This window comes from Amborella trichopoda, chromosome 10 (assembly GCF_054954075.1).
Source record: "Amborella trichopoda isolate Santa Cruz 75 chromosome 10, AtrichopodaSantaCruz75HAP2 v2.0, whole genome shotgun sequence".
Lineage (NCBI taxonomy): Eukaryota > Viridiplantae > Streptophyta > Magnoliopsida > Amborellales > Amborellaceae > Amborella > Amborella trichopoda.
In genome coordinates this window covers 45,420,859-45,445,877 of record NC_142345.1, presented here as the reverse complement: position 1 = coordinate 45,445,877, position 25,019 = coordinate 45,420,859, and the positions used below count along the sequence as shown (strand labels likewise).

Below are 25,019 nucleotides of genomic sequence, written 5' to 3'. Positions count from 1 at the left end.
TCACAAAAATATTTTCCAGTCGATTTTTGCAGTGTACAAAGGTCAATGCCTCGTATAAACTTTACCCCATGTTTTTCTTTTGCAACTATTTTAATATATAAAATTAAATCAACAGTATCAGTAGGTACTATATACACTAAACAATAGGAAAAAATTATAAAATTACTATTGGCTAGAATTAAAGTTAAATTTTTTTAAAAACTTCCCGGTACATCCCAAACTATACAATTTGGGAAAAAGTTTCATATAAGGGTGAAGTCCTAAATAATCAAACCAAGGGACACCTCAAAAATTTATTAGAAAAAGTTCTTTCGATGCTCAAAAATTTTCAAATCGATCATCTTGACTTTAAGATAAATGGACATGAGAAAAAATGGATTTCAAGTCTTGAAAACAGTACATCAAGTAATACATTTTCTGGACTATCAATTTTCAAGATTTCACATATATCCTCGATTTACATTATTTTAGACTAGTTTTTTGAGGCTTTAAATTTTATGATTAGATATGAAAATAGAATTTCAGTCTATCAACATCTTTCAATACTATTGAAAGGTACACCTCATTATGGTTGTTTAGGGCCTCAACCTTATAACAACCATACCCGTCAATTTGACATATAAAGAAGGAATAATTGTGACCTGGTATAAAAAATAAATGATCTCACAATATATAAGGAAATTTGTTTCATGGGGGTTGTACCGTAGTTCTACATACGCAGTTTGGAAAGGGTGAAAGATCCATCTTAAAGATAGATGCAAGTAGGTGTTCCATTTAAAAACAATGAAAACTAACTGTTCAAATATTTTATTATTAAAATTATCATTTATATTTTTTCTTATTCACGATAGAAATCACATGTCCTTAAAAATTAAGTCTTAAAATCCTTCTTAAAATAAATTTATTAGGACGCCCGTATTTGTACATGTGCCCGGCTTGGCCGCATAAAAACCGGGTGGTAATAAATGGTGCCTACTAAACAAGCCTACCCAAAGATACGAGGCTATTATCGAAATTAGTGTGGTTGTAGAGGGGCATTTGGAAGGAGGCACTCTTTAATTTTATCCTGCCATTTTAATTTTTCATTTTTAAAATATTTATATTTATCGGTCGGGGCGGTGTCACAAAAGCCGGTGCCTTTCCTTCTCTCTCTCTCTCTTCTTTCTCTCTCGATATAAACACGAAACCCCCTTTTTTTTTCTCTCTGATTTCGCCTTTTTGTCCCTTTTCGTCGAGCCGGAAAGCGGTCAATATTTCGCCGTAATTTGTTGGCTCCGGCCAAAAAACCAGGTTGTCAGAGAGATCTGGACACCTGCAAATTTTGAACAGCCTCTCAAAAGGTTAGGTAACAAATTTTGTTTCATTATTTTTGTGGTTTTCTACTGTATTTATTTGTGTCATTTTTTATTAAACCGAAGAGTATTTCTATCCGTTGAATTCGTAAATTTATTTATTTCGAGTGATTCGGAAATGAAAAAGGTTATCATTCGGCTTGAACAATTCGTGGCGTTGGCCTTTTATTTGGTATAAAGGGCATACTTCTTTTTCATTTTTTTTTAGTTGTTTGAATAGTATGATTACTTGGGTAAATTGAGGCTAATAATTGACAGAGGCGCCTAATTTTATTTTTTCTGTTGCATGTGGATTTATGAGTAGCTTAGATCCTTATATAATAGGTATTGGATTTACGACAAAAGTTTAGGCCTTTTGTTTTGAATTATTACAGTACAAATTGATGTCTGTTAATGTGATTTACAGGGGGAAATGTTTGGTGTATCTCTCTTTTCTGAATCCTGTTATTGAAAATTTTTAGATAATAATTTTATAATTATGTCTTTCTTTTTACTTTACCCATGAAATCATGTAGGTTTTCATTTATTTTTGGTGGAAGTTTTCTTTTGTTGCTGTCATTGCTCTTTTTTTCTTTGTTATTTCTGAGGTTCTTACATTGGGTACTTGCTCCTTTTTTTTCTCCATCCTTTTGTATGTAATTTACATTTGTCGAGCAGAAATATGGTCAAGTATCTGTTTATTGAATATTTCTTTATTGTTATTTTGATGGACATTTCTGGTTATGTTGTTAAGAATGCGTTCAACCCATCGATTCTACCCATTTTCTGTTATTTTCTTTAATTTTTGAGAGAATGGCCCTTTCTTTCATTTGAAAATTGTTGGTTACCAAGCATAACATTTTTTATCAGTTTAAGAATCATAATCCTGCAAAGTGTCATTTGGAACACAACAGATATATTTTTACCTTTCTTTTTGTTTCTGCTTAAAGTTTTGTTTTTTGGTTTATTTATTTTGGGAAAAAGTTTATATAAGGTTGCAACCTTACCTCTACAGCTACGGATGCACCTCAAAAATCGATCGGAAAAGACAGTTTTAATGTTGAAAAACACTTTGATTGATCATCTCGACATCGAGATGTATGACCATGAAAAATAAAAAGATTTTAAGTCTCATACAACATATTATCTACTCTGTCCATTTTCAAGATTTTCATATGTTTATAGATCTACTTGATTTTAACCATTTTTGAAATTTAAATTTTTTTAACTAGATATAAAAATAGATTTTGAGATAATCCCAAGAACATTTTACATCAAAATTACATACCATGATAAAATTTGAAGGTGCACCTTACCTTTACAGCTACGGATGCATCCGTATGCCAACTGCACCCTTTATTTTATGATCATCAAAACCATCATTTTTTTTAGTAAGTTATTACCATCACTGCAACCTTCATTAATAGATTCATGTTCTTAATTTCATTAAAATTTCTATTAAAAAATGCTTCATTGGGGTATTTTAAGTGTGTGTTACTAGTCTTTATTGATTCTCCCTAATTGCGCCTCTTTGCAGAGGTGTAAATTAGCTAGCTTATAACATGTCCCAATACCGAGGGGATGAGTGTGAGTACCCTGCTGATGACCATGAAATGGCTGATGCTGATGAGGATGATATAGATGATGAATTTTGTGGCAGAGGTTCCGGTGAATCAGAATCTGATGATGAATATGACATGGTCAGTTCTGTCTTCTGTCGCTTGTATTAGATTCTTGAGTTTCATTCATTCTTCTGTTTTTAGTCTGTTTCCTTTTGTTCCTTGTCTGGTTTTTAGTCATGTTGTGTATGATTCACCAAGTTCTAGCCAGTTAAATCATAACTGACTTAAACTAAAAATACTCAACCATATAAGTAAGTTAAAAATTTCTTCCTTCGCTCAATGCTGGTGAGTGAGAAAATAGTTTTCTCCCTAAAACACTATGATGTTCTCTAAGTTCAGTGGAGTTTGGGCTCAAATTGGTGTTCATGGGGTGATAAATGAAGTTAAAAGGGGCACAGATTCCCTTTCTTTCCTTCCCCCGGCTCCTTTTCTATATTTAACTGTCAGCATTGTACTTGACAGATTTTGATGGACTCACGTAGTCCATTAAAAACTTGCCACAGTTCTACAGTTCTTGGGCAGTTGCTAAAATAACTCGTCTAAGTAATGTAGCAGTTGTGGCTTTGATCTATTCTTGTAGTAGCTGCGCTAGAAACCAAATATTTTTTTCTCAACATGTGTTACTTGTCCAAGACAAAACAAGACCTTTATAACCTTTGCTTTCTGAATTTCTTCTTTTGAGTGATGGCTTATTCATCAAAGACCACTTGAACGGATGTTCTTCGTGGTGGTGAAAGATAGAATTAGATACTAAAAGGTGTGAATGAATGTGCAGCTCACTAGGGTAACAGATACATCTTCAGAACAAGCCCGCAAGGGAAAGGATATTCAGGGTATCCCATGGGAGAGGCTAAATATAACTAGGGAGAAGTATCGGCAAACTAGGTTGGAACAATACAAAAATTATGAGAACATCCCCCAATCTGGCAAGGGAATAGAGAAGGTATATATGTTCTACCAAGATCGGTTGATATGCACATACGTACTCACATGCGTATATATTAATGTTATTTATCATCTTCCATGCTTTGCTTGCATGCAGGCATGCAAAGAAACCGAGAAAGGTTACAAATATTATGATTTTTGGCACAACACAAGATCTGTGAAGTCTACCATTCTTCATTTCCAGGTAATGAGATCCCATATATGTATTTTTGTCCCTTTTTAAAGATTTTATTTTCCTTCCACTCGTTGTAGATATTACTTGATTTGCAAAACTTTGGTGGGAAAACGCAGGGGGATTTGGTTACCCTAATGCGAAGTTCTCAAAAAGAAGTTAAGATTTATTAAGTAGTAACTACCTAGTGCAAACTTAATATGACTTGGGTATTGGCTCAACATGACATCCTAGGCCATAACCACCACTAATACTTAAAAAAAAAAGAAAAGAAAAAAAAAAAACGAGAGAGATAACGGCTAGGTCATGTCCTTTGCTGAGATCAGTTTTAAACTCCACTTATAGGTTCTTAAGCCAGAGCGTTGGAAGTTCATCATTTTCATGGCCCGTTGTAAGATTTCTCTTTGTTTTCACATTTGTGAATATCCCTTGAGTTAGTCTTTGATACATCAATAATAGAATGGAAATGTACAACAGTGTTCGTAAAATCAAACCTGAACGGTTAACCGGACATGGGTCCGGAAGCGGTTTAACCGGCCTAACCGATAAACCGGCCGATTCAATCGTTCTAACCGGGCATGTACCGGGCGGTCAAAAAAGTGTTGAAAAATTAAAAAAGATATAAAAATAAAAATCTATTAAAATATGAAAAGCATATAAAAAATGATTAAATTAAACACATTCGAATGAAGTTGAAAATTAATGAGAAATGAAAGAATACATTTTAACGAATCGATTTTTGAATTAAAGTGAGTATTAATGACAAAAACAAATTTTAATCTTTACCACAATATAAAGAATATTAAAAAATGCAATAAAAATCAAATTCCTTATTTTTGGGAATTTATATACACTCTTTTGATTTTTTTTTTTTTTAAATACCGGTCGATCACCAAAACCGCCAAAACCGGAACTGGCGCCGGTTCCGATCTAACCGGGTGGTTAGTAGTTAGATCGCCTGGTTTTTCTAACAATGGTGTACAAGACCAAATTTTGTGGAAGTTCTGAATCGTATTTAGGTTACTAGAAACATGTTTGAACTGGACACATACAGTTAATGGCATGCAGTATCCTTTAAATATAAATCTATGCAATCTGGATATTTATATTTCATCATCTTTGGCTCTGAAGTATGATGGTTTGAATAGTATTTTAGTCGCCTTATTATGTTGGTTTTGAATATTTAATTTGCTTTTTCAGCAGGGTTGAAATTTTTTTTATGGTTTTTGTATATAGAAAAGTATTGTGATCGTCACTTTCCATTCATTATTTGTCTTGCATTCATGTCCATGTTGTGGCTAAAATTTTTGTTCCACTCATTTCTATGTCTATACATGAACTTTGTGCTACTTTGTAGTCAATATTTTGTTTTCATTTGGGAGGTAAATGTCTAAATGGGTCTGATAAATTAGATCTTTATTCTTTGAGGGACCTGTGATGGCCTTTGGTCAAGTGGTGAAAGTTTAGGATAGTGGAGATGACAGTGTGTTAGTCATTTTTCAAGAGTTGTCAAGATTAGAATGCTTTACGATGCTCTTTTTTAGTTGATGGTTGTTGGAACTTATCATAGTTGGATTAGCAGAGTTAGTTTATCTGAGGCCGAATAGTTTTCCCTAAATGTTCCAGCCCATTTGGTTGAAACCAAAAGAGAAAAACGTTTTTGTCCTTGTGGATTTTTGTAGAAGAGATCTCTTGGCAAGAGAGGCTGAAGCAGCTGACGAGTCCCAAAGCAGAAGCTAACGAGCTTCAAGATGAAGTTTTGGTTAAGGAAGAGGCCAATGCTGAAGTCTTTGGTCTCTTTGGTCAAAACAAACCAAAATTTAAAGCCATGGTTACCATTATTTAATCTCTCAAGAAAGGTAGGAATTTGATACCATATGAATTGAGAATGTTGGGTTACTAAAATAGGAAAGGTGGATCATGATGGGGTCTAAGGTGCAAGTGGTGTGATTAAGGGCAGGCAAGAGGGATGAAAACAAGGGGAGGGACATGTAGTTTTTCTTTTTTTTTTCCTAAAAAAGAGCTTCGTAATAATTGTTCTTTATGGGAGGGGTTTTAGGTGCAGGAGTAGTTGGGATTAGGAGCATCCATCATTGCGTAAAGTGAAGAAGATGTTGATCATTTTGTAGTGATCTAGGGTCAGTTTGGATGTCAAATAAAAAAACCTTCACATGGAAAAAAATAGTTTTCATTCTTAATTAAGAAACATTGCTATCTTCTTTTATTATTATGCTGGACTGTTTGGATGGAGTGAACATACTAAAAGCAAAGTTGCATTCTGCCCTTACCAAAATTCTCTTGCCAATCCAAAAGGTTTTCCTATATCCCTCGCAGTAGTAAAAAATTTGCTTCCATGCAATAAGCAAACCTGCAACCCGAGCTTCTCCTTATTCATGAAGAGAAGGGGTTTCTCATGGGTGTGGTGTGAGAGAAAAGGCTCGCCTTTTGTAGAGAGAGAAAGGGCCTTGGCCTTACAAAGACGCTGCCTAGGGCTGCCATAGATGGGGAGAGAGAAAGAGAGGAGATGTGGTTACTGTGAGAACGAAGAAGTAGAAGGTGAGGAGAGGGGGATCACAGAATAATAGGTTGAAAAATGGGAAAGTGAAATGAGGCTTTTTTTTTTTTCAGTTATAGCTTCGAGCGGCTCAATTTTACTGCGAGAAAGAGCTTTGCAAAGTGTATATCAATCAGAAACTTGGGGTTACCCTGTTCTTTAGAGAGAGAACATATGATTTCTGATGAACCCATTTGTGAGAATTTTTTGTTTTTCAGAAGAAAAGAAGTTAAACCCATCAAGGACAGTGTGGATTTTGTAGGGAGGATATCTTTGATTGTTTAGAAACGTGGGTGGAATTGAGTTTGTTCCGATGAATCGAGGTTTGATATGAGCTCTTGGAATGTTTCTCGTCTTCTAAATGATGTGTTTGAAGAGAGTCAGGATACTCGATTATCTCTCTACATGTTTAGATGGCTTTACAAAGACGCCGCCTAGGGCTGCCATGGATGGGGCTTGAGTTCCTTTGGTTTTTTAGAGAGAGAAAATGAAAATGCTCTGTTTATTGAGAGAGAGACTAGATTTGGGGTTTTTAAGGTTTCACGGAGTTGTGGGGTCACAGGTGAGGTTTGCATGGGGTGAGAGAGCCACTCTTTCATAAAAAAAAATTCAGGTCTGACTTAAAAATTTTTTACGATAACTTTTACCTTGACACTTCAGTATTTTTTATTTCAATCTAAAAATCTAACAAAATCTTGACGTTGTGCAAACCGTTAAAATCTCTTTCACAAGATTTTCGGATTGCAATAAAAAAATATTGCAATTTTGGGTACATCCAAACTGGCACCTGATGATTTTCTTTTATCAAGGTATACAAGTGTGATCTTGGTTCAAAGTTTCCTTCTTTGTACCAATGAACAATGTCAGCAAAATAAAATTAAAAAATGTGTGATTACAAGAGACATCTTCATCCCCCAATCTCTGTCCAGCTGATTAGCCATATTGTTACCTTCTCTTCATACATGGTTAAAAATGGCCATGATATTGTTTGTAATTTGAATGATTTCCTCAAAGAAATTGGAAAGATGCCAAGGGTAATCAGACTTTTTGCTGGCCCAAGTAGCGTGTCTAGAGCTCTAGGTAAGCAGCTTTGTGCAATCACCTGCCACTGGTTTTCAAAATCCAGGGTGGAATTACCCAATAACGTTTTGTTATATTTGCCCAAGATATTGTGGTGGCTTTTATCTTGTCAAATATCCAGCTTGTGGAGTGCTGCTTTGAATTGAATTATTGATCATTCCTTTCACTCCAGATTACCCAAACAGGGGCAGCTATAATTAGCCTCCACACAAAATTGGAAGAGTTGGACTATACCATTGCAAAAGCAGATTTTGTATTGATTCAGGCATTGCCGCTGAAACCCATACAGGTGCAGCCCCTGGACCAAATATGAAGTATTAAGCCAAAGTTATTTATGGGGACTATACCATAGCAATAATGATAATAATCGCGATTGGGATCTTGAAAGTGGTTCCCCATATGCAATTATTGGTGGAGGGGCTTTCAAGAAAATAGGGTGCGATTGGTGATACATTGAATTTTATTGTAGGACAGGGTTTTCTAGGAGGATTCCATAAAGGAGGCAATGTTAGGTCAATTCCTTATAATGGGGAAAGGAGGGAGTCTGACTTGATATGTTTTTCAATGAGATTTTGTGTGATTGTGTATGGGCCATAAATAAAGGAGGCTGTGATAGGTGATTCACATTTTTTAGGGGGGTTGGAGTACTTATTGTTTCATCACTATTCTTGTAAAGGCTGTAGGTCTCATTTTGAAGTATCATATGGTCTATTTGTTTTTAAGTTAGGCAGATAGGTACAGATGATGCATAGGCTTCTCAATTGTATGAACTATGAAGTCATCTGTTTGGAATGGAGCATGATAGTCTTGTAGTAAAAAGCAGGAGGGATGAGCACACTGGATTTTTGCCTACAGGATTGATATGGCCCCGTTTACATCAAACACGAAGACGAGGATTTTCCTAGTTCTTCCATGTCAATTTTGTTTTTTTTTTTAATGAAGTCAGTGAATTAATGTTATGTTTTCATCCACCTATCAAAGAAGGAAAGTTTCAAAGAGATATAGCTTGTGTATATTCAGTGAGTTAAATTTGTGCAAGAATTGGTCGTACTTCGGGAAGGTGTGCTCATTTGAATTCGAGTTGTATATTACAAATATATTTTCGATCAATACAAACTTCACTTGTGGTGCCTGTACTTGTGCTCCTATAATCATTTTGTGCTGGTTTTGTTTTCTGAACTACATTTCTTATGCAAATAAGCAATAATGAATAAATTGTTTTAGCTTGGGCTTTTATTCATTCTATCACGTTATGACCAATGCTGTGTGTTTGGTTAATCTTAGCCGGCAGTTGTGTTTGTTTCTATTTCATTTCAAGTATCTGTCCTGCAAATCAAACAAACTTGCTTTGGCCATTGCTTGAACCTTGTGATTAATGCTAGAAACTGAAGTGTTAGTATTTGGTATTGAGGTTTTGCAAACTTCTTTTTACAAGTATTTTGATCTTTTATGGTCTACTTTGTGGGAATACAGCTGAGAAATTTGGTTTGGGCTACATCAAAACATGATGTGTATCTCATGTCAACCTATTCATTGCTTCACTGGTCATCGTTATCCTGTAATACAACAGAAGTTCTTGATGTTTCAGGACATGTGGCTCCATGCGAGGTGCCTTTACCCATTTCCTTTCTGTTTTTTCATTTTTTTCTCCTGATCAATATTCCTTTTATGCTTATTGCCTGCTATCCTCTATCAACCTTTATAAAGGTTGGGTTCTTTTGGCTTTTTTTTTTGGTCAGCAACTGAGGTTATTTGTTATGGCAGAAACACCCGGGAAGTTTACTGGAAGGATTCACTCAAACTCAAGTCAGCACACTGGCAGTCAAAGATAACCTACTTGTAGCTGGTGGCTTTCAGGGGGAACTTATTTGTAAGGTAATTAAAGTTTTCTCAGAGCTTGCTTTTTAGAATTCTCCATTGTTGTTTATTCATGGAAACACTCATAGGCATGTGCAAGTACATACAAACACGTACCCATGTGCATTTAAATTTCTAAATGCATGTGATATTGCATCAATCAAATCTTGAATTGTAAAATACATGCTCTCCAACACCAATCACGGGATTGCTTCTTTTCTTCAGCTTTCATGATTTCCTGGGTTCTTGAGCATTTAAATGCATCGGTTCCCGTCTACTGATGGTTTAGATTTCCAATTTTTAATGCTTGTATGGTATAGAGATTTTGGTCTCTTTTCTAACTTTGGACCATAGGATTGGAACTCCAGATGTCATGTTATTTTAAAAGGAGCATGCCTGCTTCTTTTTTTAGTTCTATTGCATTAGTTGAAAGGCGTTTGTAGTATCAGAATTTGTGAATCTTGATGTTTTTTTATGATTAGTAACTGCAATTCATTGAAGTAGATGGAAAAATAGAGAACGTGCATAACAATTATAGATTCCTTAAGCATGGGAGGCTAAAGCTAAGGAATTGCCAAGGGTGAGGGCTATCAGGTTGTTGGCCTTCTGCCTGAAGTTTCATATTAGGATTGCTACTTAGAATATGATTCAAACAGCATCTCACAGATGTATCTGTCATGTATGTTCCCTGTTGAATTTCAGTATTTGGATAGGCCTGGAGTTAGCTTCTGTTCCAGGACAACATATGACGAGAACGCCATCACGAATGCAGTTGAGATATATACCACTTCAAGGTATATGGTCTGTCTACCTGTTTAACTGATCTAGATCAATGATAAATGAGAACTAGTTTGACCCGATATTTCGTTTCAGTGGTTCTATTCATTTCATGGCCTCAAACAATGACTGTGGAGTTAGGGATTTTGATATGGAAAGGTTTCAACTTTGCAATCACTTCCGCTTTTCATGGCCGGTGAATGTAAGTTCTTCGTTTTCTATGGTTGTACTGGTTTTGTTATTTCCAGTTAGTTATTGGCCTGTCGACACTTTTTCCTTTTGGTTTTGGTAATGAAGCTGTGACTTTACTTGGCAGCATACGTCACTTAGTCCAGATGGAAAGCTTATCGTTGTTGTTGGAGATCATCCTGATGGAATATTGGCAGATTCTCAAACTGGAAAGGTAGCCCAATTTTGTATAACTTGCACCTGGTTATTTTTTAGTATAATTGAGACAGTGTGTGAAAATACTTCTGTGTTGCACCTGGTTATTTTTTAGTATAATTGAGACGAGTGAAAATACCTGACATGACATGAAAGAGCAACTGAAGCAATGTGCCAAATCTACATAGAGCACACCCTTGACATGACATGATGCCCATTGGTCTGCCATTCCATGGATCTGTTCGTCTCCAGTTTCATGTTTGGACATAGAAGGTGCTTTCGTTTCATGATTACCGATGATACTATTATCCTACAAGATCAGAAGAAAGTCAGAAATTGGCTTGGAGAGTGCCTAGTGCATATGTTTTAGGAAATGAGTTTTTTTTTTTTAATTTAATTTAATTTTGATAAGGAACAAACAGGAAAGGATTACATGAAGCTAGATCCATAAGAGAAATATGTCTAAAACTGGATTTTAATAATCTCTCTGGTTATTAGGAATCATGTAAAGCTAGGCACTGTACTGTATTTTGTATGTAAGTTGGTAATAATGGGACCTTTTCATGCATTCAGAAAGGGGAGCCATGAATCCGAGGACTAGATTGTCTCATCCCTGTAGGGTAGAAATTTGGTAAAAAAGAAATGTGAAAGTCGAAAATTAGGAGATAACAAACTAATTTAAAATTTAACCAAAATCTTTTTAGCTCCATGGCTGCCTTATTTTACTATCTAGATGGTTTGTTCAGTGAAACTGTGAGATTCAGTTTCATTCTTCAAGGCTCGAAAGTAGAAAAGAAGAATACGTCCTATCCATTGTATTTACTCTCTCTCTCTCTGTGTTAATAGTTTACTTTCTATATTCACGTGGTGGATAAAAACATTTACTTTAAAAGACTGATCTCTCTCTCTCTCGTGCACGCGCACAGACAATCACACCCCTTTTGGGCCACCTCGACTACTCATTTGCGTCAGCGTGGCACCCTGATGGCCGGATCTTTGCAACTGGGAACCAGGACAAGACCTGTCGGGTATGGGACATCAGAAACCTCTCCTCCTCTCTCGCTGTTCTCAAGGGCAACTTGGGTGCGGTGAGGTCTATTCGGTTCACAACCGATGGCCGGTTCATGGCCATGGCTGAACCTGCTGATTTCGTTCACATATATGACACAAAGAGCAACTACAGCAAGCAACAAGAGATCGATTTTTTTGGAGAGATTTCAGGCATGTCCTTCAGCCCAGATACTGAGGCCTTATTCATTGGGGTTTGGGACCGAACTTATGGGAGTTTGCTTCAATATCGACGTAACCGAAACCTCCACTATCTCGACTGTTTCTGAGGTATTCATCCTATTGTGAACTTCTCTATATACAAAAATAAACTGAGATGCTGGTTTTTCACCACTCATGTTTTTTCTCTTTCTTTTTTCGCTTACCTTTTTTCCTTTTCTTTCTTTTGTCTCCTAAGATATGTAAAAAAGGGGGAATGTACAGAGTAGAAAAGGGTAGGCATGGGTGGAAATGGTGGTGGGGGAGAGGGGGGAAGTGAAAGGGGGGTTGTAATTTGTATTAGGTGGTGCACATTTTTTCCACGCAGTTAATGGCGCCAGTGGTTTTGTATGTTGCAAACTCTTGAAACTCTTTCTCTCTCTAGTCAAGTCAGGCTAAGTGCTTGTCGCTTGAATGTGATGGACTTGCTGAGGTTCAGTGAGGCGCTTATAAAATGTTCAATTTGTTCTGGTTTATGCATCTCTCTCCTGTGCCGCCCAAAAAGAACTCTTTTGTAAGCAGACAAAGCTCTCTCTCTCTCTCTCTCTCTCTCTCTCTCTCTCTCTCTCTCTCTCTCTCTCTCTCTCTCTCTCTCTCTCTCTCTCTCTCTCTCTCTCCAAACCCCTAAAAGAAGGAAAGAAAGGAATTTGAAGATATTGCATGAAGATATCCTAGGTACATAACTTCTCAAAAAAAGAAGAAAAAGAAAGAGGAATCCAAGAAGGGGTGGCAATGGACCAGGCCGGGTTCAGGTCGGGGTCCAAATCTTGGGCCTGAACACTATATGATTCTGGGTCTGGGTCTATAATATTTTTTTTTGGGTCTGGGTCTGGATCTGGGTCCAGGTCTGGTCCCTTCCGGTTGCCACCCCTAAATCCTAGGAACAAGGTGTCGTGGTGCCTCAAATTGGACTAGGCATGTCATGAATGAATTACTTGCTTCAAGTCCACAATACGACTGGAAGGCCATCAGTCTTATAACCTTGAGTTTAACATTTGATGTATTTGATTTATTAACTCGAAAGGTGGAATTGTGCATGCTCAGTTCCATTGCTCTTTTGACTGGATCTTAGATTCTTTTCATAAAGATAAATAATTCGAATTATTTTCAAAATTAGTATCATCGTCGTAATTTGTTAGGATTCATGACCTTTGATGAGTTTTTATTTGTGGGAAATAATAATATGGACGTTAATAGGAAGTTTTTAAGTCCTTTGCACACCTCCAAAATGGTTTTTAAAGTCTTGGGGGAGCACCTTTGGTATAGGGGACCAAATTTCTTTTTGAATAATTGTGTTTTAATTTCAATCATTATATTTAGAATTGGCTCCAAGGCAAATAAACTTTCTATTATCATCTTAGTAGAACACTGGTTAGGAGAAGAGACGATTTGGTTCAAGTGAAGGTTCTAAGAGGGTTAGGGGAGGATTCAAAAGGACATGGATGAAAGTAATACGAAGAGATATGACGATTTATAGTCTGACTGACTATGTGACTTTTTGTAAATGTAGAATCACAAAATAAGATTTTTGTAGTGAACTTCAAATAAATGGGATACGTCTCGTATAATGATGATTATGATGATCTCGGTATAATTAAAATAAGTTCCAAGGCACCACACTAGTCAAGGAAAGCAAGTATTTCACTTTCTAATGCAATTCTAGGCAGGTTTTTCAGCGGAGAGGAGGTAGTAAATACATGCCAATACAAGTTTAGCGTGTAAAAAAAACCACAGACAATGTCATGAGATCCGATAAGGAGGCAGCTTGACTTGCAACGAAATAAGAATTCAACACCGTGTCTGTTCTTTGTTCAATTTAAGACTAGGTTTTGAGGGTCTGGCCCGGGTCGAGGTAGTCGGTTGAGTTTGAGTCGACTTAGTTCAGGCTTGCACAAAACCAAGACAGGCCCAAAAACTGGGAATTCACAATCGAAACCTCGAAACAGTCTCCAAACAATGAATTTCATTCTAGGGATTGAGTTGAGGTTTTAGAACTTAGACCACTTGGCTTGTGTCAGTGTGGAAGCAAAGTGGTCTAAGGTTCTAGACATTGGACCAATAACAAAACTGGGAATTCACAATCGGACCGTGTGGCTTCCACAATGTTCATACAAGTTGAGCAGTCTGGTATCTAGAGCCTTAGACTGATCCTTACACTTTAAAAAAAATTTAAAAATAAAATAGAAAAGCAGTCTAATGTTTGCAACATAAGACTGAGGAACACAATTGAAAAGAGAAAACCAAGTTAAACTGTTTGGAGCATCAGACCGGTGGACCTTCTTGTAAATTTCTATAAATTTTGGACCTCCGTGTGATTACCATATTTAAATATGGCAGAGGCTTAAAATTTCCTTTGGTCGACAATACACTAGCTTCTCTCATTCTAAATTATCCTTTTCTATTTTCTTTTTGAAAAAGAACCACATAAAATATATCAAGCAACCCCTTTCAAGCATTTGTGGTCTGAATCCCTTATCCATAACTAACCAATCAAATCCATCCAAGCCACCCTCAAAATCCATTCTCATATTCACAAAGACCTCCCAAAAAAGAGAAGAATAAGATACAGAAATCCAATTGTTTTACTTCTTCAAACCCACCCCTTACCATTCAATTCATATAGGCCCTCTCTAAATTTTACTCCATTTTCACAGCTAAAACAACCTCTAAAACCATGGCAACCACCTTGTTCACTATACGCACCCTCTCACCACCCCTCCAAAAACACCCCCAAATCTCCCCCAATTTCAATCTCTTCCAAGGCCTGCGCCCCCTTAAACCTCTAAACTCCTTCCACTTACTAGCTAAAATCTCATCCAAAACCCAACCCAAATCTAGAAGTCCCTCTAAATTTGGCCCAAAAGCTGAGTTGAACGCATCTTTGGTAATAAGCCTCAGCACTGGCTTGTCCTTGTTCTTGGGTAGGTTTGTTTTCTTGAATTTTCAAAGAGAAAATGTTGCCAAGCAAGGTTTGCCAGAGCAAAATGGGGTGACCCACTTTGAGGCAGGTGATGTTAGAGCAAAGGAGTATGTTGGATTGTTGAAATCAAATGACCCTGCTGGTTTCAATATTGTTGATGTCCTGGCATGGGGATCAATTGGCCATATTGTGGCTTACTACATATTGGCCACCACTAGCAATGGCTATGACCCAAGCTTCTTTGGTTGAGGTGGGAGATGGATGTTGTAGATCGATCTGTTCGAACGTGTAGCAAATGTTATGTACAGAGGATCTCTCTCTCTCTCTCTCTCTCTCTCTCTCTCTGAGATTTGTTCTTTTTCCATGATATGATTGTCTTCTAAGTTTTAACAAGTACTGGTAATTTGATAAGGTATCTTTCTTGTTCATGTATTTCTTTTGGATGAAGCATGGCCAAGGATAACCATGTTTTCTTTTCAAATGTTGATGTGGCTTTCTTTTAATTTTTGTTCTTTCTAAATGATTATTATGGCTTTTGGTTAATCTGGCTGATTTGCTGAAAGCTGTTGGTACTCTCTCCATCTCTCATTAGGCTGCTTGTGCTGATGGCTCTCTCTCTCGCTCCAGGCATGCACGGAGCTCGAGTGATATTCCTTTTTTATAGGTGGATTGATTTGAGGTTTTATGTTTAGTTTATATAGTTTGTAGTAGTACTGCATGAAAAATAAATCTAAGGGATTGCATATAATGAGATCATTTAACATTGATACAAGGAGATTATAATTATTTATAGCCATTCAATGTGAAATCTGATAGTTTGGATGTATCACAAAGAAAAAATTTCTATTGAAATTTGAGCTTGATCAATGGAATAAATGCCAATGGAATAAATGCCAGGCAATCAATTTCACATCCAATGATCAAGATTACTTGTGAAGGTAAATAGTCTCATTATATACTTTTCGATAAATCAATTGGGAAAAAAATGTAAAAGGGAAAAACATCAGCAGTCGTGACATTTGCTAACATAACAGAGAGGAAGCCCAAGCCAAAAAGAAACTCTGCCAAAAAAAGAGAAAAAAAAAAAAAAAAAAAAAGAAAGGTGTAAAGAAGATGAAAGAAAATAAAATTAAGAAGGTCCCTCTCAAATGAATGCATCTCACCATGGATGTGAGAGTGAGAGAGAGAACGAAATCTCATACCACTGAATTCCATTGCAAGTCTTTGAGAAAAAAGCGATTGTATTCAGAAACACATACCCTCCATTTGAGAGAGAGAGAGAGATGTTGCAACTCCTCACTTCTCGTAGCAAATAAATCTCTTTTCTTTTTTAATGCCACGTATAGATTTTCATTTGGTAATAAAATTAATATTGAGTGCGCAATACAAATTTTGTGTGATAACTTACAAATATCTAGACCCTTGTAACAATGAGGGAGAATCTCTTCTTGACCAAACAGCCTGCTACTATCAGTGTAAGCCTTTTCTGAATCTTCAGGCTTCAGCTTTATCTGCTGAACATTCTGATATCGGGGCCGAATTGGTCAGTATGTACCCTTGTAAACAGTCTCCAATCACTTCACCAAATCCCAGCAAGGCCCAGGTTTCCTAGAAGCTTCTGTCAAAATTCAAACTTGAAAAAGCCCTCCCATGATGGCCCAAGGACTTGAATGGATGACATCAAATATTTTACTCTCGTAGTTGTGTGGCACGTACCTTGAGAGGATTAGAGGGAGAAAATAGCAAAGAAAATAGCCTTTCTTGGAAAGGCAAGGAAGACACTGCTTATGTTTTGAGGCGAACTAGGTAATGCCTAGAGCACAAGTATAACTTTTCTCTCTCTCTCTCTCTCTCTCTCTCTCTCATCCCATTAGGAAAACCTCTCTTGCATCCCAATAGGGAAGCCATGTGTGAACCAGCAAGAGAATCTCATCGGTAAATTTCAACCCCAATCTCGATCCTGCAAAGAGAGATAGCACTTGTCAGGCCGAGAAACTAGACAGCCCTGCCATTACACAATCTCCAAGCAAGCAAAAGTGGGGCGCCACCGATACAAAGCCCATTGACTCAATTATCACATGTAAATGCAGTGAAAAAAATGGGGGCTCAAAATAATGACTACGCGTGGCTTCTGAGTCCCCAAGTTTCTCAAGAGATTCTGTGATGGCCATTGCAAAAATGTAAAAGACCCAATTTCCTTGAATGAGGAAGAGGTCAAAAACCAGATACAATGGGGGTTTTTCTTGACCGAGAGTGACCGGAAAGCTCATCTAAAACTGGAGTTCCTAAAGAGAGAAAAGGTCAGTAGTGTACATATAATCAAACCCATAGAGAGAAAATGACATTGATGTCGATAGAAACCAATCCATCAAAAAACCAGAAGTTGGGTTTTCGGATCAAAGAAAAATAATATTTGGATAAAAATGTCAAAGACCCAATTTGGGTGAATAAGGAAAGAACCCAAAAACCAGAGGAATTGCAAGCTCTTGACCAAAGATGCCAGGAATGTCATCGAGATTCAAGGTCGTATAGAGAGAAAAGACCAATGGTGCTGATAAAATTGAATTCAAGGAAAAATCAGAAATTGGGTAATCGAAACAAAGAAAAATTGACTTACCCAGGAAAATAAAAGTTGAAAAAGTGGGTAATGGCAATTTGAACCATGGGTCTCCTACCCGAAAAGAAATCAAGGAAGAAGTTGCTTGAAGAAACCAGGAACCATAAATCATATCCAGGGTCTGGTAGAGTAATGCAACTGTTTATGGCCTTTTGAGAGCTTGCTCTGGATTCCAAGTGCATGCTTAGGTCTACGAAAATACCCCAAAAGCACACTCATAGATCTAAGTAAAGACAGATTACCGATATAAGATTCTGGCTGAGAGTGTTCATCACTAGGCACTGTGCGCAAGATGATGGCACAGCTCATCATCATCCTTTAGAGCAGCAAGAAGCATGCATGAAGATATGGGTTTGGACGAGAGAAAAGGGTTGGAAGAATAGGAGGCATCTCCCTTGAGGCATATCCAAAGAGGTCCCAACCTGCACATTAAAGATAATAGCTTTATCAAACATAACATACTTTTTTCTTAACACGTAGATATCAAACATTATATCATGATATATCAATATCTGAAGAACAATAGGATTTAAACTAACTCTTAGATTGATCATTAATCCAAAAAGAAACATGAAATTTCATTTTGTCATAACAACCAGCATCAAATCAAGAGTAGTTGAGATTCGGGAATAAAATCCAGTGAATATAACAGTGGCCATAAAACATAATATAAAAACAATGAATAACATAAGCAGCTCTACAAGCTTCAACCCATAGATTGGGCTACCACAGGTGAATATCATAACGAAGGAAGATTCAATTAGACACCAATGTTTCCATCTAGTAACACTGTTTTGGGGTAGGTTTAGGGCCAAGAAAACCATAGATGAAGGTTTTATCAATGCAAATAATGTCTAAAAGATTCTAGAAAAAATAATCATCAGCAACCACAGGTGAATATCATAAAGACGGAAGATTCAAGTGGACACCAATGTTTCTATCTAGTAATACTGTTTTGGGGTAGGCTTAGGTCCAAGAAAACCATAGATGAAGGTTTTATCACTGCAAATAATGTCTAAAAGATTGTAGAAAAAATAATCATCAGCATTACTTTTAAAGAATTTAGCAGATTGATATGAATTATTCTGCAATGTCCCTGACCAATTTGAGAATAAAAAACACCACACATCTTTGAGAAGAAAAAGAAAAGATCAGCTGTAATTATTTACAGATGAAACAAAGCACAAGTCATTGAGGATAGGGACAGCAAAGGATAAGATTCAAACACTAGTGTGTGCCAATTTTGAAGGAAAACGAGCCACTGAGTATAATGAAAAGCAAGGAAGCTCAATATGCTTTCCTAGTGAAAAGCTGAGCAATGAAACTTAGTATATCAGGCCAAACAATCAATAACTTGGAATCATTTTTTTTATTAAAATTAAGATGATTATCATCATCTACCTACTAATCAACATCCCAGTGCCCATCTTTGTGGTCTCCCTTTCTTCATCCCCTCCATCCCTATTGGTTGTTCAAGTCTCACAAGTTCATGTACCAAAATGACCACACTATCCTCTTCAACCTGATATTCAATCTTCAGCAACATATATATCATCTAAGTTGACCAGATACTAATCTGTAATCAAAAAAAAATTTTGTCTGCTTCCTATACATCGACTTGCTTCAAACTTGCACGTTATAAATCAACTGACCTCGACGGTTCTTGTACTCAATAGCATCAATAGTGAAGTAACTATAAACTATCTGAACCTTATGAATTTGATTAGCCAGTAAAATGGGCAAGAAAAGCAAAAAGCATACAATCAAATAGAGGAATTGATGCATATTGACAGAAATGAACAGGAGACTTGAGTGAATGCATGCAGTACAAAAGAAACTGACCAAAACTGAGTGAAAAGAAATCAAAGGGTTTAAAGTTACTAGAGATTGATGATTTGAGATATAAGATTTACGAGATTGAAACATCAGATTTGCAACATCCATCACATTGTCAAACTGAGGAACTTCTGAAATTTGGAAATAACACAGTCAAGACAAAGAGACTAAACCCATAAAGAGTCACAGAAATTGAGCATGCTGGAGCTAGCATCAACACACAGCAGCAATTGGTACTATTGCATACACATCCACTCATAATATCGAGGTCAATCTGCACATGCACTGAACAGCTGCAGGCTGAAGCAAGAAAGGGTACATAAGCAAGATTGAGGGAAAGTCTAGAGCAGGAAGCATTTAGAAAGTAAGGACTGGAAGCAAGATTAAAGTTCAGGAGTGGGAGTACCACCAATTTCAAGGTTTCAATCAACATATGATTGACCAGCTCAACTCCATGCCAAAGCCATAGATGCCCCTTCTAATGAGCCACTGACTTCATGTAAGTGGCTGTCACTCGTCAATGTTGCTCATTAGAGTTCTTCACAGAATAACAGTCTACCTAAGTCTCCTCATGCATATTCCCTACCTTCTAAAGGACATTAACTGATGATAGGTTTAGCATTGAGCTCCTACAAGTCTTTCCAAATAACAATACCAAGAAATTCCCTGGATTAATCCATGAAAATGTTAATGTGCTTAGCATGGAAGAATTGCACAAAGAGTTCTGATGGTTTGTACATATATATTAGTATGGATTACTTTTAGCTTCAGAGAACACAAACTGCATCCATCCAATATAAAAGCTTTACAAACGGTTCAAGGAGAAAAACAAGTTATCTCAAGAACATTAATCGATGATAGGTTTAGCATTGAGCTCCTACAAGTCTTTCCAAATAACAATACCAAGAAAATCCCTGGATGATAGGTTTAGCATGGAAGAATGGCACAAAGAGTTCTGATGGTGTGCACATATATACTATGGATTACTTTTAGCTTCAGAGAACATAAACTGCATCCATCCAATAAAAGCTTTACAAATGGTTCTAGGAGAAAACAAGGTATCAATGTGATCTCTATTAGAAAACAACTTATTAACCTAGTCAATTCAAAGTATATTGTAAACAACTATAGAGAAAATAATCAACCAAAAGTAAATAAGAAGCTTACCCAGATTTTTGAATTTGCCAAGTAGATGGGCTATGAACATTAAACTTGAAGAATTTCAACTCTGATTGCTGCAGGAAATATGGCTTTATCGATGAAGTTCGAATCACACTCAATAAGATGGGCATCGACATCCTCCATGGAATGCCAGGCCATGATCCAACAGACTGCATGCCAACCAACTAGAGATTTAGAACGAGATGATGTTGCTTGAACAGAATGAGCCGATATCCTTTTTCCAGAGAGGGTTGCACAATCATTTCTTCCCCATCTCTTTCCCACAGCTCTCGCCCACAAGGCACTTTTCTATTACTTCATCACAAAATTCAAGGGTCCCCTCCATGTTTCCCTCAGAATAACTGAGATCAATAAATTTGTTATATACATCCCTATCAGGAACAGCACCATTATTCCTCATCTCATCTAGCAGTTCCCTTGCTTCTGCTAGTCTGCTCTTTTTACAGAGCATCATGATGAGTGCATTATATGAACTAACATTTAGCCTATATCCCAACTCAGTCATTTCTTTGTGAAGGTAGGATGCTTCTTTTAAATTTCTAGCTTTGCAATGGCCTTTTATCAGTATATTATATGTATTGCCATCAGGAACCAAACCTTTGGCACGCATTTCTTTAAGGATTCGTGAGGAAGCCTGCATATCTTTTGCCATGCAATATTGCTTAAGAAGAGAATTATAGGTGATAACATTGGGCATGATACTTTTCTCAATCATCCAACTCAACAGCTTCTCACCATCTTCTGTCTTGCCTGCTCTAAGAAACCCATTCATCAATACGTTAAAAGTCACAACAGTAGGTTGCATGCCTTTCTCAAGCATCTCACGGAGAAGCATGTGAGCTTTATCCATATTACCCTCCTTGCAATAAGCATCCATAATAGTAGTATACGTGACAGTATCCGGATAAATTCGGGCCTCTTCCATATCTTCCATGAGCTTTTTTGCCTGTTCCAAGATACCAACTTTACATAGACCATTGATGAGCGTATTATACGTATAAATATTAAGAACCAGCCCCTTTCCAACCATTTCATGCAATAGCTCATTTGCTGCATCCACTTCGCCTCCCTTACATAGCCCATCAGATAATGCAGTATAGGTAACTATATTAGGGGTAAGGCCTTGTCGAACCATCTGATTGTGAAGGGAAAATGCATCCTTCATTTTATGTTCCTTACAGCATCCATCAATCAGTGCAGTATAAGTAATTTCATCAGGGTTTAACCCCCTATCAATCATCTCTTTGAAAAGCTCCTCTGCCTCTCTAACCTTCCCCTTCCTACATAGACCGCATATTAACACAGTGTAAGCTACATTATCCAGTACAAGTCCTTTGATTTTCATGTCATCCGCAAGCCTATACGCATCTTTTAAACTGCCAATTTTGCAAAACCCATCAATTAGAGTCGTGTAAACCACATTATCAGGGACCACACCAGAATCCACCATCTCTCTCATAAGCTTCTCAGCCTCGGTTACCTTGCTCCTGTTACAGAGAACAACTATCACACTACTATATGTAAATGAGTTGGGATTTAAACCTTTAGCTCCCATTTCTCTGATCAAGTCTAGAGCTTTTTGAAGCTCGCCGATTCTGCAATATCCATCAATCAAAGTACTGTAACTAATTACATCAGGGGTAACACCTTTCGCTTCCATTCCCAAAAGAATATCATGGGCCTCACTCATTCTCCCCACTTTGCACATCGCATGAATCATCACATTATGAGAAGCCACATTCCAACAAACACCATCCTCTGGCATGGCCTTAAAAAGCTGAATAGCCAGCTCAATCCGTTCATTTCGCACAAGCTGAACAAGAAGACAATTGCAGGAATCTACTGATAAAACAACCCCATAACTTAGAAGCCTTTCAAAAACCTTCCTCGCCTCTTCGACGAGCCCAATCTCTGCATAAACTTGGAACAACAAGTCAAAGACCAGAATGTTTGAGCCCCACTCTTTGTATGTGTAGATCAATCCATCAAGAAACTGGTCATGAGAAACAAAGTCAGGCTCTGGATTTGAAACAAAGTCCTTAATGACCTGACGAGCATGGGCAGAGCCATTTGATGATACCAAAATGTGTATAACAATACAGTGTGCCTCTAAGCTGGCATTTTTTCGATTCTTAGCCCACTCAAAAAAATAAAAAACCAATCTATGATCATTTCTTATTTTCATAAAGACCCAAATAATGTGATCAGGCCTAAGCTGATGCTCCAAGAATTTGAGGACACGGCGCAGGGGCTCAGACCTTCGAAGCTTGATAGTGGTGGCAATGGTGTAGACTAACTGTGAATCTTTGATGGTGGGTTTTTTTGGTGAATAATCAGGAAAAGGCCTAGTGGAATCAAAGGAACAGAGATGGGTTATGTGCCTTATAGCCATGGAAGCAAAACCCAGGCGCCCAAATCTATTTTGCTGGAGGGCCATGGAAGCAAAATTCAGAGGGCCTGTTCCGATGAAAGATAATTTTATCAAGATTAGACTATTTTGTCTTAAAATCAATAGACTTTGCATAATATTACTTTGTTAGCTATTTGGTAGGTGCATATATTGGTGCATACCTGACCGAAATTGTGGATACTGAAATTCGGCCAACCTTCAAAGCTCCATTGTCCTCCATTCCACAACCTAATCTCCCACAAAAGTTTTCTCTCTAAAAGGACTTCTTTTCATCTTCTGTTTGCATCACATAAGCCATTTTTCTCTTCTCTCTCTTAAACCCCACAAAAGCATTTGGACAACGCTTTAGAAAGAGTTGCTGCCAGAATGGTGAAGGGACAATGCAAGATAGAGATGGAAACCTACAAAGATAGAGAGACGAAAAGGAAAAAATAGATTGAGAGAAAGAGAGATGCTCACTGAAAATTTAAAGAATTATATATCATAAATGGGGATTGCTCAGAATGAATTAGCATTAAAACATTTGGGAGTAATCAGAGTTAAAGAAATGAGTAATTGTTCAGAATGATCTAGCATTAAAATATGCAAGAAAACCAATCCAACAATAATATGAAGACCTTTTGTAAATACAAAATAAACTTCAATTTGATTTCCTTACATTAAGAATACATTACCAATAAGGAACAATGTCAAAATTTATATCACAAATGGATATGCATCAAACTATGCAGGAAAAAAAAGACAAACAATTTGAAATCCCACTGTCTAAATATCTACAACATTCTGCAAAGATTAAGAATTTGAAATCTTAATCGCTATGTCTACATCATTCAAATGCCAAGAATTTATCTTTTTGAAGTAGTTCAAATGGCAAGAATTTACAGTGAAAAAACCCACCTTTTCAGAGGTGATCTCTTCTTCAACAGCTAGAGCTCCGTCTGGGATTGAATCCACGGCGAAGTTTAGCATCTAGTTGTTCAAACACTTGATAGCAAGTACTCGATCTTTAAGTCGTTTCTCTGGAAAAAAATCAGTGGAGGGAGACCCTGTGGAGTCCTTTAATGGGGACTTGGAGATAGAGTGGGTATCTTCATGGTCGTAGCTTCTTCCATTGCAGAGGTAGCGAAGAAGTAGAAAGATGGGCAGCTAAAGCCCGAGATTTGTAGAGAGAGAGATAGAGAGTTACAGGAACTGTATTGCAATAGCAACAAGGTGGTCTGGTTGATGAGAGGAAGCTAGGTCGCCTGTACAGAATCCCTTTCGAAAAACTTTAAACCCTTTTCTACGAATCCTTTTCTCTCTCTTCTGCAACTTCTGACTCTTCTCCCTTTGAATCCATGGCTGAGAAAGAGAGAGAGAGAAGCGGCGGGGAACGACGAGTTTTAGAGAGAGAAAAATCTTCGATCTACGCAGGGCCTCGAGGGCGGATGGAGCTGCAGACAAAGAAGAGAGCGTATAGTACGCCCGCGCGAGATCACCTTGTTTATTTACTCCCTGGCACAAAAGAGATATTTCCGAGGGGGTTTTGGAAGGATGAGGTTTCTATGAGGCCGGGGCTTTATGAAAACAAAATAAAGCCTCATCTCAAATCCTCATCTCAAAAGTACTTTTGGATGGCTCTAAAATCAGTTCCTAATATTGAAAATAAAATTTGAAAGTCAAAAAATGGTATAGACCTTGCGGATCTATAAATATTTATTTTTAAAATAAAATAGATGGTTTAAATAACTTGTTATAGTATACATTGTTTTTAGAGCTTACAACCATAATGATTAAGTCGAGATAATCGATAAAAAGGTTGTCCAATGCTTATGGGTTATGAGGTGAGGATTTACTTACGTGAGTCTTATGGAAAAGGTTTTTGAGAGTGCCCTTCAAACACCAATTATTCAACATTTTGTTAGCAAAGGAGAAGTATTTGATGCATCAGGCCAAGCTGTTATTGACTGTATCCTCTGATGCATAAAAGATGGAAAATAGTTCCTTCAAACAATAAACCAAAATGGAAAGTGTAAAACTGATATCATAGAATATAATTTTTAAATAACAAATTTTATTTTCTTCAT

The 25,019-nt window shown here is 37.1% G+C and overlaps 3 protein-coding genes across 5 annotated transcripts; 2 read left to right on the top strand and 1 right to left on the bottom strand.

Moving 5' to 3' along the window:
• The first annotated feature begins 1,206 nt into the window (after positions 1–1,206).
• Positions 1,207–12,462, top strand: LOC18447402 (putative WD repeat-containing protein C2A9.03). 2 transcript variants are annotated; one of them, XM_006857501.4, is made up of 10 exons: positions 1,207–1,340; positions 2,869–3,031; positions 3,729–3,896; positions 3,996–4,082; positions 9,178–9,312; positions 9,469–9,579; positions 10,264–10,355; positions 10,435–10,540; positions 10,655–10,741; positions 11,649–12,462. In XM_006857501.4, the coding sequence occupies exons 2-10, from the start codon at positions 2,894–2,896 to the stop codon at positions 12,057–12,059; spliced, it is 1,335 nt and encodes a 444-aa protein (XP_006857563.2). In that variant the 5' UTR covers positions 1,207–1,340; positions 2,869–2,893; the 3' UTR covers positions 12,060–12,462. The 2 variants fall into 2 exon arrangements, with proteins under 2 accessions (XP_006857563.2, XP_020531253.2); XM_020675594.2 differs by having other exon boundaries at positions 1,207–1,345.
• Positions 12,463–14,527: 2,065 nt separating this feature from the next.
• Positions 14,528–15,389, top strand: PSAG (photosystem I subunit G). The gene has a single exon (XM_006857502.4). The coding sequence runs from the start codon at positions 14,663–14,665 to the stop codon at positions 15,155–15,157; it is 495 nt and encodes a 164-aa protein (XP_006857564.2). The 5' UTR covers positions 14,528–14,662; the 3' UTR covers positions 15,158–15,389.
• An 840-nt stretch (positions 15,390–16,229) lies between these two features.
• On the bottom strand, positions 16,230–24,457 carry LOC18447404 (Pentatricopeptide repeat (PPR-like) superfamily protein). 2 transcript variants are annotated; one of them, XM_006857503.4, is made up of 5 exons: positions 23,851–24,457; positions 23,115–23,354; positions 20,529–23,000; positions 17,768–17,947; positions 16,230–16,868 (listed from the first exon to the last, which is right to left on the bottom strand). In XM_006857503.4, exon 3 carries the CDS (start codon positions 22,978–22,980, stop codon positions 20,782–20,784), a length of 2,199 nt encoding a protein of 732 aa, XP_006857565.2. In that variant the 5' UTR covers positions 22,981–23,000; positions 23,115–23,354; positions 23,851–24,457; the 3' UTR covers positions 16,230–16,868; positions 17,768–17,947; positions 20,529–20,781. The 2 variants fall into 2 exon arrangements, with proteins under 2 accessions (XP_006857565.2, XP_020531245.2); XM_020675586.2 differs by having other exon boundaries at positions 17,526–17,947; positions 23,851–24,452.
• Between the last annotated feature and the right edge of the window lie 562 nt (positions 24,458–25,019).